The 14,272-nt window shown below is 40.8% G+C and overlaps 1 protein-coding gene across 1 annotated transcript in view; it reads left to right on the top strand.

The window, feature by feature from the left end:
* Positions 1-7,039: 7,039 nt before the first annotated feature.
* LOC137258342 (protein-glutamine gamma-glutamyltransferase K-like) overlaps positions 7,040-14,272 on the top strand; it is a 29,785-nt gene continuing 22,552 nt past the window's right edge. Inside the window, exon 1 of the mRNA XM_067795989.1 lies at positions 7,040-7,362. Coding sequence (XP_067652090.1) covers positions 7,280-7,362 — 83 coding nt within the window. The 5' untranslated portion in view covers positions 7,040-7,279. The remainder of the gene's footprint in view (positions 7,363-14,272) is intronic.

The raw sequence follows: 14,272 nt of genomic DNA, 5'->3' as shown, positions 1-14,272 counted from the left end.
TTTTATACATGTACAATTCTGCAGTAAAACCCTGTAAGCAAGTGTGACGACACTCTTCATTGACGTCACGATCAATTGTTTATTGACGCCACGAACGATAAAATACGGATACAACGGTTGTAAGGCAAAAGTGATATGACTGGACTTGTGTTCCACCAGATGGATAATAAGAGTTATTACTCGCCCGTTGAAGATACTGCAGTGTAATATTTTCACTTCAATATTACACTAGTGTAATACCGTTTGACGTAAGACGTCAAAATGGTTCAATGTTGTGACGTCACAATGCTAATGTTGATGTCGCGATTTTACTAGACCTTGCTTGACTTGAAAGCTGAGAGTCCTCACACTGTAGGCGATTTCGCCGCTGTTTCTGTCAATTTATGTTGGCAAGTAATAAACAGAATACTAAACTCGCTTCCGTGAAATACCATTTTCAGTAAACTCGTTAAAGATTTAGTATCAAACTCGCTTTCGCTCGTTTGATACCAAATCATTAACTCGTTTAATAAAAAATGGTATTACACGGAAGGTCGTTTAGTATCCTCTATATATTTATTGCATGGCATTCCATGAAGCACAGGCAAACTGTAGCGCAAATGGGTTTGCGCAGCATAGAGTAAACGTGACCAGTCTTCGACATACACGTGCATGTCACAAAACGGGGTACATTGACACGCAGTCACCAAGTTAAACTAACGCCTAGTCTCTGAAATATATAATTTTGAGAGAAACAAACAATTCATTTTAAACTGAAAAGTCCCCCAGTGAGAAAGGAAATATTGACCCTGAATCCAACGAAATTCAGATTGTGAGACATACTACCACCAGGTCACAAGACCTGACCACTTGATCCCCATTTTGTTCGTCTCCCAGGACAAGCATCATACACTGTGGTGTATTCCCCCGGAACTGCCTCATAGCTTTATGTTTGATGAAATATGTTTTGTGCAAAGATGCACCGAAATACATATTTTGGAGGCGTACTTCTGTGCAATACTATGTCTTAATTGTGGATATGAAGTGTCTGAAGAAGCGTCCGTATAATCCCGGAATCTTGTCGAGTTCTGTTTGTGAACAATGCTGCAGTCAGCTGAGGTGTGAGTTTTACAGTCCGTTGTTACACACGCCTGAAAAATCTGTTCTAGGAGAGTGAGTTTAGTTTTACGGTTTTAAGTGTTAGAACAGGTTATTGTTGGTCTGCAGTCACCCAGGCTTGTCTTGAGAAGCATCGAAATTCAGAAATGATACATACTTTATAGAAAAAAAGTTTCTAAATCCTATTCATAATGAACAATCAAAAGGAACTCTTCAGTTTAAGTCAGTTAACAGGATCGTTGACCTGACCGGTGCGTGTCATCGCAAAGATTGATGCTCATGATGTCAACCATCTGACGTCTGGACGATATTCTTCAGATCGCAGACATATCTGGAATAGACTGAATGATGAGTTCAGCGAAAAAAGGAAAAAAACGGAAATAGTGGCTAAAACAGCACAGAATTTAACAAATTAATTTCGAAATCATCCGTTATTTGTTCTGTGAATAATTGTGTTGACGGCATTTTGTTTTTAGATATACACTTATACTCATTTCTTCGGGATCTGCTCACTTGGCAGGACCGTGAGTGAGTGAGTGAGTTAGTATGGCTTTACGTCGCTTTTAGCAATATTCCAGCCACATCCTGGCGAGGGACGCCAGAAATGGGCTTCACACATTGTGCCCAAGTTTAGAATCGAACTCAAGTTATCAGCGTTACGAGCGAACCCTTTAATCCCTATGCTACCCCACCATCCATCGGACAATAGCTGCTTGAAAGTAGCCTTCGGTTTCATCAAATTAAGCAAAACCCATTTTCAGCTACCCTCTGTTGGAAACCGGGATAAATAGCAGCAAAATGTGAGGTCAGGTGTTAGGGATCAAAACTCATCAATCAAACCAATCAAATTAAGTAGGTCACCTGTCAAAAACTCGAAATGTTCGTCTTTTTTCTGCTATTTATATGATTACCCCTGTTTACATGAACCCCCATTAGACGAACAAATGCAAATCACGACGGTATTACCGAATAGTAGATATTGGGCTGATACAACGTAACAATACTTTACTGTATCATTAGATAAGTGTTGATTGTTGGTAACTTGCTGCCGTTCCTACAACAGAAGTGTAATAAAAAGGTATCAAAGTGCTAAATACGAAGAAAAATAGAATTCACTCAGTTGTTTCATTTTTTCTCTCCTCATATGAGCGGAGTGATTCGTACATACAAAATACCGCGCTTTTATTATGACGATAACAAAACAACTCATATTTAACCCGAAGCAAAGTTAAATATTTAAATATTGAACATATAACCGTCAGTTGATTATTAAAAATAAACACCAGCGACATGTGAAAGGAAATCAGCGCTTAAAGTTACTATAAAAGGATAATAGAATCACGGCAGTGGAAGCTTAACAGGGGTGTTCAGGTTTTGTCACAGAGAACTTGTTAGACCTGTTTCAAACACTGCAGCTATTTTAAGTGCATGGCAGCAATACGGGTAGCGTACTTGAGAAACAACTCTATTCTCTTCCAACGAATCACCGAAGCGTGTGCTATACATTCATACTGGCATCCACACCCGAGAATTTAATGAAGGATAAATCTTCTCTATTGATGTTTGATAAGGGGTGAATTATGTTTTTGGATGTGTAAGACTGTGTCGTATACAGTGGCTATTTTGTTCAAAGGACCCGACGGGTATTCCAGTTCTACTTGCCTGGACTAATTTCAAAGAGCTATCGTAGCGCCAACACAGTCGTGCCTCCTATACTGTAACACAGACTTACGACAGTCGTAGAGCTAACATAGCTTTGTGAACTTGGCGGTGCCCAGGCCCCACCCAGTATGTAGTATCTCACAAGTGGATATAACAAGCACTTGAAGTGCTAAATCAGGTCATTGCTAAAAATTAGTTTGTCTTGATTTTTGCTTAATGGGGTATAAGTACCAGTGTATACAAGGAACCATAATTCAGATTTAATCCTATTAATTTTTTACAGTGTCAAGGCCGCTGTCTTGTCTGCGACGTCAATTTCAATAACATGCTGGATGGCAATATGTATTATAAGTTGTCCACTGGTCACAAGGGTGTCATAAACAAACCTTGAGGGTACATGAGCCCATGGCCCCCGAGGGACCAATGAAAAACGTATTTATCTTACCGAACAACTTAATATTAATTTCATACTGTTTGGAGCACTTCTGTCGAATACGAGACGAATCGACATTTTGCAGATTTAGAGTTATCTCCCTTCCATCATTTTCAATCGCAAAACATCGGTAATTTCCGTGCTTCATGCGTGATTCAGTGTTATCCGAGACAAAGAAGTACTACAATGAAGCACCAAGAGAGTTCGGAATTCCCAGCGGTGTACATTGAAAATAATACATCGCCAATAACCGGGGTACATTGGAAATAATAGCGGTTAGCCAATCAGAAAGCGACATCCATGTGTGAGGTGAGGTAAATATTTATGTAGACTTATCTGCATGCGTGAGTGAGTGTAACATACTGCGTTTAAGTAACACGTGTAGTTGTAAAAATTCGGGTGGAGACTGGATTTATACCCATTTATGTTAACATACCTTTAATTCAAGATTACAATCAACCCAGTTAGTGCGATAAAATCGAGAGATGTTTGTTGAGTTCAGAAGGAAGGCCCACTCTACGGGAAATAAGTTATCCATTAATCCTCGTTGACCCCGTATATAACATGTCATATTTCCGGTCTAGCATTGTATGTGTCCTTGACCCCTTTCCCGTCATAGCTTTATTTTCAGCTTACACGTTTAACGCCTCGCTAGTAATAGGCGTCAAAACGGTAAAGAGGTTAAGTCTAATTAAGGAATAGATATATTAGTCTTCAAAACGTTACAAATTTGAAATGAGAAATGTGAAACCATTTACGTTATTTCATTCAAAGTTTGGTCTAACTTTGTGACAATTGTAAGGTACAGCACCTAGTCAGATCCCGAATCTTAAGAGGGCAAGGAGCAATAAAATATTGACGTATGTCAAAAATTGTAGTAACGGGGTTCTGTTGTCATCGCTTCCTGTGTGAGGTTCTGACAAAATAAATGACTGTTTCAAACAAGTTGTTTACATTGATCACGACAGTGCCGCTATGTATCTATGCGCATAAATGTCCATACCTCACGTCTATTCGCGGAGCTCACCTAAACTCAACTTGTTCATGACATAAACACCGAATATATATGCTGTGGATTAAGTCACTGTTGCCTTTTAGCTACACGGTTAGTTTGCTTTGTCCACACGAGTACGAAATTATTAGCGGGATTTAACCACCCGTGTGCATACCTGTGTGTTTAAGTCGTAGTCAGGGCGTAAGTGTCAGCTACGACCAAGAACACATCTACGCCATAATGCATATCTATAACGTTAGAAAAGTTACGCCTCACTCTAAGTCCCCGAGTTACGAAGGTGGCGTAAGAAAAGCGTAGCTGGGCAAAACCGGACGCAGTCTACAGACACCGCAGACAGCACTTGAGCAGACATCGTACATTCAGACAGAACGTTCCCGCTGAAATCGCGTGACCATCTAGAGCTCCTTAGTCGATTCAAGTGAGAATCGACATATTCAGCATTGTTCACTCAGTCAGCGACATATTCAGCATTGTTCACTCTGTCAGCGATAACATCAAGGATGGTGTTAAGGCAGATCCACATTATCTCCCTAGCACTGTGTAACCAAATATTTCACGTGTTTAATAAAAATGGTCTTTCTCGGAAACGTGTTTAGTATTCAGTTTATTACTTCTGCAGCATCAGTTCATTGGAACTGCCTACAATATGATGACTCAATTTAACGCGACGTCATAACGAGCTTTCACTCGTTGGATACCATACTATTCACTCGTTCCATGATAATGGCATTACACGGGTGATCGTTTAATATTCTCTATGTATATACTACATACCACGTTCCTCATATATGTTGATAAGCCAGTGATATACGTTTAAGACTGTTTTCCACTCAGGAGGTGAATGTAATGTTTGTGCGAACCAATCCGTTCGAACCGATGCGCCACAAGAGCTACCTACAGAAACATCCACTGTTAAATAACTTTATTGGGAAAGGTTAGTCAATGATTGATTATTGATTATGCAGGCAATGTATCGGCCAACTGTTTGCTTATCTCATTTGGATATTTATGCATTAAAATTTATATTTATGCAGGTAGACCGGAGTGGTTTAATGCATCGATAACACGGTGAACTACTTTGTTACAACAAGTGCTGTGTCGGTGGATGTACATCCAAACAAATATCACTTTGTTTACCACACCAACTCTACCTTCGGTTTGTGTTCTGCTTGTGATAATTTAGTCTTTGTGCTGCCCTTGGTGGAAAAGTTTTGAAAAAATTACATTCAGTTACTATAAATCTATAAATTGATTTAGTCACGTTTTGGCCGAAATGCTGGCGATGTGACTTTCACTCATTCAGTCATCAAGCCTACATGAAAATCCTACTCAAGGAAGGCAACATTCCGCATGCACTCCATGAGATAGAATCATCCATATTTTAGTAACTGTGTGTCCTTGAAATACCTATAAATTACTTTTATAGTCTTAATTGTAGTAATTGAAAGGGTGCAAGGTAATCTCCGCATTTCAAACCTTGAACTGGACTGACAGACTGAAAGCAACGAATACCTTCCTCATGGTTTTCGGATATTTGTTGTTTCAGGAACTGTATGAGGGAATTAACTTTGAACGTTACTGTAGATGCTACACCGGCTTCTAAGTCACACTGACCAACACAAATGCAAACATCGTTTATAACCACACATGTAGAGCACGATAACGGCTGTTGTAGTTATAGGGGTCTTGACCTTGACAATCGTGTGATCTGGGACACCGGGTCGTAAAGTCTGTAGAGATTTGGACATAAGCAATTCTTTGCATCAGTTTGTTGTTTGTCTAGGTAAATAATGTTTACACCCATACTGCATGTCTTTCAGGCGCAACGCACATGTAGTGTACAGTGTATATTACCGTACACACCTATTTGTGACGCCAATTATACGGTAAGAAAATCGTGTTAATTAACTTTTAAACAAGACGGGAAGCTTACTGACGAGAGCATATGTTACATGCCTGCATTTAAATGTTCCATGTGTGAGTGAGTGAGTGAGTGAGTTTAGTTTTACGCCGCACTCAGCTATACTCAAGCTATATGGCGACAGTCTGTAAATATTCGAGTCTGGACCAGACGATCCAGTGATCAACAACATGAGCATCGATCTGCACAGTTGGGAACCGATGACATGTGTCAACCAAGACAGCGAGTCTGACCACCCGATTCTGTTAGTCGCCTCTTACGGCAAGCACAGTCGCCTTTTATGGCAAGCATGGGTGAAGGCCTATTCTACCCCGGGACCTTTACGAGTATGTTCCTTGTGTATGTTGATGAGTTAGGTCATACCATATTTATTGATTGTGATATCGAGCAAAACCTTCTACTATTGTTTGCTGGCGACATTGCAGTATTTGCAGATTCAGCTGTTATCTTACAACTAAAAATTGATGTTTTATCTCATTATTGTAATAAATGGTCTTTAACTGGAAATATAAACATATGTTTTCAAAAATGGTCGAAAGCTATAAAAACACGAAAGACGGTCATGAATACAATTTAATACTGTCACAAAATAAGGATTACGTTGATTAAGCTGTATTTTTCTCAATTGTCTTTGAACTATTTTTCATTCTTGTCTGACGCTGGTTTGGCTGAACATAACCTGCCTAATTTGCCAAGTTTCTCATTTGCCCTGGTCTCTATCACACTAAATGCAACTATTATGTCATAGCGCAACCCTACCATATAATTTGCATCTAATTCTAAAGTTAACAATTTGCAACACAACAGAAGACTTCACCAACAGTCACGAACTTGTAACAATATTCCCAATAACAACAGCCCAGCCATAACTGACTCGCAACTTCCTCGCTATAACGCCTAACGCTAGTTCATCCTAGTGTGACCGCGCTTGCTGTGTTGAGTTGACTGGTACTACCGGGTGAGCCCCACTGTGTTGTGTTGTTTCCCAAGTGCATACAGCTTACTAACCGGACCACGACTCGTTGGTGCTGACTGTGCCTTTGCAAGTCGGAAACATTCGTGTCATTATCCAAATACTTTCGGATACATAGTATCTGACTTGTGCGTTCCCTCGTTTCTGAATCTGGTTCTTTGAATATTTCGGAGCATCATGGCACGTGGACGTAGTGGACGACGCGGAGCAAGAAGCAGGGCACCGGAGCAACCTCGTCGACGTAGATATAACTTCAGAGCGTGAGTTTTTACAAGCACTTAATTTGCATGCATGTCAGTTCGACCATAGTGTACAAGTACACAAAGCGGTAAAGTTTCAGGAACTGGTTTCGATAGTGACCGTTGATGTTACTTACAACGTTTTAGGTTGTATTACCAGATCGATAATCAAGGTACTATGCATTATGCAGTATGTTGCAATTACTACTGAAGTTTCCTTTGTTTTGTTCATCGTGAAAATGGGTCGAGATGAACAATGAAAGGTAGATATTAGTTTACCCATTTGAATAGCAATAAACCTGCTGCCATTATGTCACTTCAGGTTGTGAAGTACATGACCTAGATTCAATGTAGCTTTGTAGATAATTTACTATACACCACAGTATATACCCTCTGACTGGGGTAAGAGAACGCTCTCAAAGCATATCAATAAGAACATTATGTTTCGTATCTTATTATATAATACAATTACTGTTATAAGCACTCTCGTCGTAATAATTATCATTATCATTCAGTTTATTGCCCAAATAACGCATGCGTCACTTTTTAAATTCAAAAGGCGAAATATATATGGCGCGGGATAAAAAACGATTCATAAGTGCAAAGATTGATACATGATACATGCAGCTCTGAAAGGAACCTAGTATCTGTGGCACCGCGTGACATAACACCGAGCAGTCCTATACAATGAGTCTGTCATAAAATTAGCAGGGGGGGTTAATGAATTGTGCAGGGTAGAGGAAAATGGTAAAAACAAGACAGACGCCATTTGGGGCTGTCGAGTGCATCGGCGGGGTCACGGAGCTCAGTTGCTAATGGGTGGGGGAGAGGTAGGGAACGGAGGGGCTGAGGGTGGGGGAGCCGCTGGGACGAGATATCCTGAGTTGAGAGTTAATGTGGGAGTTTTGTTAAACATCCGACACATATTGACGGGGAATGGAGATAAACTAAAATCAAATTTCTAAACGAAAAATGAGACTAAGGGTTTCAACAGAGACCATATACCGGTACATGGTCTTTGGGCTCAAGTTTCTTAATCTTGACGAACGTCATTGCTTATTGATGCACCACTTCCCCAGGGGTTATGTTCTGTGTTCTGTTGACACAGAAGTGACTGAATTCCATCATACAAGACTGCATGACATCTCATCCAAGCCATGACGACTGTGATGCTTCAGTTGGACAAAGACATGTAACGCTGGCATGTTGAAAACCTATTACTCCACATCCTGGCTCTCACTAGCTGTTGTGCCAGCCTCAATTAATCTGACCTAAATAATTCATCCATACTCTTGCTTTAATCAATGGCGTATCAGACGGTTTCACGACTTGCACTGATGGGCACAGATCCAGCATGGCTACGGACAAATGCATGTGTACAGTCAGCAGAAGTGAAGTGTGAAGATTGTAGTTGTAGATTAGACATGATCAAAATACGTCCATGTATCCTGCTACCATGGAACAGCCAAGGTGCCACCCCCACCCCCGATTTAGCACAGCCAGGATAAAATCCCTGATATATCGCATGTAAGCTCTGTTGAACCACAGCCGCGCTGTCTGACCTTGGCCTTCACGAAACTGGTTCACGCTCCATTTCATGGCGTCTGTTTTGATGTCCAAAGTAGCGTCGCTAGCACATGTGTAGCTGTTTACTTGACCCTGGTCGAATTCGTATAGTAACGCAGTCTTTGAAAGTTTTATTACTTTATGGATGCCCATACATTTTTTAAATCATGATCTCAGAGTATTTTGTCCACCTGCTTAGTTCATTGCCCAGACTGGTTTCATGACATTCAAACGAGACGTTCAGCAGTCGTGGCACAGGACAAGTCATGTGAACAACATCGTGGTTGGCAGTCATTTTTTGTTCGAAAACCATTATCAGTCCTTATTTTTCTAATCAAGTTTTCCTATAATTCAGGACGCGGGAAGGTCCCAGGGTATAGGCCTTCAGCAACCCATGCTTGCCATAAAATGGGAATATGCTTGTCGTAAGAGGCGACTAACGGGATCGGGTGGTCAGGCTCGCTGTCTTGGTTGACACATGTCATCGGTTCCCTATTGCGCAGATCGATGCTCATGTTGTTGGTCACTGGATCGTCTGGTCCAGACTCGATTATTTACAGACCGCCGCAAAAGGGCTGGAATATAGCTGAGTGCGGCGTAAAACTAAACTCACTCACTCACTCCTATAATTCAGAAACTGAGATGCAGACTTAACGTAGTTCTATTTTTAGATTATGTAAATACTAAAATGTTGTCGGTGTAAATGACTGTCGTTGCTATTGTTAGGATAGACTGCAATACATCTTTGGTCTTACCGTCTGGTACATCCGTGGGACATTGCATCATGTTAGGTATCGAACCCCAAGCGAACTGGACTACCCGCCCACTGTTGAGCCTTTTACCCCCAAAGAAATCTCATTCGATGGATAAAAGAGACTGAGTGTTCTCTGTCTGTGTAATTCTATAAAATGTTTGTATTGATAAAGTATTAGCGTAAACAGCAATCCCAATACAACCTTAATATAACCCAAAATACTTTTCAATACCACGTGTCAACACTAGGATCAACCTGCCTGCTTTGTTCTTGGATAGTAATATGAATATTGCGATCAGATGTCACCTTTTTCAATTATTGTCATACATAGTTGCCATGGTTACCCCGGCAGCGAGCATGTGCACGCGAAGAGTCCGTTCAGGTAAACAATGGCAGGAGCATACTTCCTGTGGGCTTTTGTGAAGATCATCAATACCTGTGACGATTAATGAGCGGCAATATGCTCCAAACCCTGTGATATGACCTTGACCTCGGCATCGCCGCCTTGATTCTCAAACATGTTAATTATTGTGTTCAGCCGTGCTAAAAAGAGAGATTTAATGGAAGTCACTTCTTTTTTTAGTTACTCCATATACACATTCTCGTCCGTATGTGCATTACTTCGAAATGCCCTTGAAATACTCTAGCCATACAAAAATTCACGAGGTAAACCCTATTCACCATACGAACATCAACACCGACATCGACATCGACATCGACATCAACACCAACACCAACATCAACACCGACATCAACATCAACACCAACACCAACATCGACACCGACACCATCAACACCGACACCGACACCGACACCGACACCGACACCGACACCAACACCAACTGAAGGCAGACTTACGCTTTGTCTTTGAAAATATTTAACTTGAAAAGAAACATAGAAATTTTGTGAAACAGATACATTCTCGTCCTTATGTGTATTACGTCGAAATGCCCTTGAAATACTCTAGCCATACACATATTCACGAGGTAAACCCTATTCACCATACGAACACCAACACGGACATCAACACCAACACCGACATCAACACCAACACCGACATCAACACCAACACCAACACCAGCTGAAGGCAGACTTACGCTTTGTCTTTGAAAATATTTAACTTGAAAAGAAACAAAGAATTTTAGTGAAACAGAAAAGCAGCCCCAGCGTTAGCGATACAGAACCTGAGGAAATCTAGACATTTTGGAATTTGGAAGCTCACTTAGCTGTAATGTCATACCTTAACATTAACGTACGAATGTTTTAGCGCTAAAAGGGCATCGAAAATCTAGGCCGAGAGACCTGTGGGATAAAGCACTAGGAAGCTTTGAAAGCTAATAATGTGTGGCAGCTAATAATGCGTGGCAGTTACGTATGATTATCTTAGCGCCAAGAGGGCATCGAAAATCTAGGCCGAGGGACCTGTGGGAAACTGGGAAAACTAATAATGTGTTACAGTTAACCCCACCCACCCACCACCGTTATATATAGGTAACACAGACAAAAATGTCTACATTTGTGACGTCAGCCAGAAATAAACCAGAAATAAATATGTTCGTTTACAAGTCACTTTGCATGTCGCCGACCTAGAAGTCTTAAATATTTCAAGAAATATCCAACATTTACAAACCGTAGAGAAACATCATAACATATCTATATGTTTTTAATAAACGCCTTGGGCACAATAGTTTTCATTAAAATGAGGTAACAACTGAACTTGAGATTGGCTTAAACAAAAGCCCGAAATATGAATGTATAATCAAGGATGTGCATGCTTTCATATTCAGTTCGAACCAGGAAACCCCGTTATTACGCGACTTCGCTCACTGCATTAATGGTTTATTATGCCACATGTCGCGTTATTGGAGACGGAAGCATCAGATGAACGCGGAGTAAAACGTTATTAAACTCCCTCATGTCTACAGCCAACTGTGGGCGCTAGTTCCTTCAAAAAAAAGGAACACCCCAAAGACTATAAGCAGTCATTTGGACAGTAGATCACATACATGGTGACCCGAGCCGACTGGTTGAGGGGGAAGTACTATTTTGAACTCGAGGGGGCGTAAGTACTTAGTCTGGCTGTTAAAGTTCAAGGTCAGGGTTGCGAGAGCGAAAACTGGGAACTGTGGCGGCGAGCTGTGTAAGTTAGGTGACGTGTGCATATGGTGTCAGTTATAGAGTAAAACGGCTGTGGAGTTGTCTAGTGGTTAAAGCGTCAGCTCGTCACCCCGAAGGCCCGGGTACAATGTGTGCAGTCCATTCTGATGATCCCTGTTGTGATATTGTTGGAATAGTAGCGTAGAGTCATTATCACCCATTCACTCACTCACTCACCACAAAAGTGAAAGTACACTAGGCATCACATTCATTGAACCGACAGTCACGTTACCTTCATATCAAATACTAGTAACGTAAGTTACATGTCGTAAACAAAATCCATTCATTTAACACATACTCTCCAGTCGCAAGGATGTTTCAACATCTAGTTCAATCGACCCTGTTTAAGGTGGTTGCATTGCCGATGCCAATGAATGCACCCTCCTCTGCCATAACAGCTCATGAAGTCTTCATGTCATCCAATTGACAACAAAAATGAAGGTGTGATACACACCCTAATTTCCGATCCACTTTACGTCGGGTATTCACCATAAACATTTACAAACCCGTTTCCAATCGTGGAAGTATTCGCGAGATCATTCAGATCAAGAGCCCTTAGTGTAGAGCTGAGGAATGTCGGCATTTTCCACCTTCTACCTCCTTAACTAACCCAACAATATTGTACCTATCCCAACAATATTGTATCTGGCACAGCAATATTGTGTCTGGCGCAGCAATATTGTATATGACGCAGCAATATTGTATTTGGCACACCAATATTGTGTCTGACGCAGCAATATTGTGTCTGGCGCAGCAATATTGTATCTGGCGCAGCAATATTGTGTATGGCGCAGCAATATTGTGTACGGCGCAGCAAAGCAATATTGGCCCTACTGCAGCAATATTGACCCAAGCGGAGCAAGACTTTCAGTTTCGTTGTCAGTTATCATCGTCTCTAAGACATTGTCACTGTGACCGTTTTCCGCGTTTGAAACCAGGGCAGTTGCATGTCACGGTGACCCAAAAATGGCGTTTCTATGTGAAACCACCTGTCACCTGGTAGACCGCGTAGGAGGAAATATCTTACATTTATTGCCCAAAACATATCCTGTGACGGAACACAGATAATCTACCGCCAAGTCGTTATCTCGATCCACTCGGCTTAATCCGCTACTGTTGATAGTGATTAAGAGTCTTGCTCCAAGGCTGTACTGGGGGTCAAAGCAAAGCGATCGAAAGCAGATATCGCGATATGTGTGGTAATATATTGCAAGATGTTTCCTGAAAAAAGCATGATGTAAAAATGACTGAACAGTGAACAGTTGCATTTAAGATACGCTGCATTAGTACAAGCTAGCCGACAATGGAGTGGTCATGATGACGACGATAATTTTGGTTATGGTGTGGTGATGATGGTGATGAAGAGTGTTCGTTGTTGGAGGTCGTCATTTTACCTCAAATACATGGTGTAAAAAAAGGAAATGTCCGAAGATTTCCGGGTCCTACGAAGTTTTCCGAATGCATGTCAAAATACCGGTTTTTGATCAGCGTATCGCAATACGTATCGTTTTCTGCACCTGTAAATATCAGTAAACAGGTCATATTGGGCAGCCCTAAGTAATTGTACAGTGATTCTATCTTTAAAGAGGCAAGGCTAGGTAAGCGGACAATACAGAGAGACAGTTTGACAAGTTTATTTATGTAGTTCTGTTAAGCTTCAAGTTGAAAGTTCAAAACATGTTAGTCAGCACAAATTGAATGATTGTACCCGCAGATTTAGTTTGCAATGAAATCATCGATTAAACTTAAAGGTCACATATACTCTAATAGGGTTCAAATGCAAAATCACTTGCTGACATAAATGAAACACCGTCATTAAAACTGCTCATTTTGATCTTTAATTACCTTAAATCGACCTTTTTGTCAACAGTGCACAATTCTCAGCCGCAAACGAAATTTCAACAAATCAGAGCGTCGCGTCTCCGTGACGTAATAGTGGGTATAGAAATGAGGGTCTGTGCAGTATTCATCTACGTTTCAGGGGTTAAACTATTTCGTTTACAGGTTTGTACAAACCTGAAATCGCGAAAGCTGTTGAGAAAAATGAAAACTACATATATGTTCTTACAATCTACTATCATTTAGTTTTGTCTCCTGCTTTGCCTAGTTTTCGAGTTACAACCCATGTTTTCATAGACGATTCTGGCAAAATCACTTGGTGTCGCTAGGTTGTAATCCGTGTTAGGTGATATAAACCTACACGTTATTTGTCATCGTTCACTTGATGCTCAGTTAATGAATTTACAACAGGTATAATTAGTGGTAACGCCACTTAGATTACCCGCCAAAGGCCTCCATTTGGCATTTCTTTCGTCTGGATCGATCAAAGGATTAACCGATAACAAGCTGATTAATTAATTAATTTTATGGTGATTTAAATGGGGAATTTGTCAAAGGTAGTGTTTATGTATGTACATTTACTAATCTATACTGAATACACTCTGTCGTGTCTGT

The sequence above is a fragment of the Haliotis asinina genome, chromosome 12 (assembly GCF_037392515.1).
Source record: "Haliotis asinina isolate JCU_RB_2024 chromosome 12, JCU_Hal_asi_v2, whole genome shotgun sequence".
NCBI classification, from domain to species: Eukaryota; Metazoa; Mollusca; class Gastropoda; order Lepetellida; family Haliotidae; genus Haliotis; species Haliotis asinina.
The sequence above is the reverse complement of the archived record's forward strand: the minus strand, read 5'-3'. Positions and strand labels throughout refer to the sequence as shown.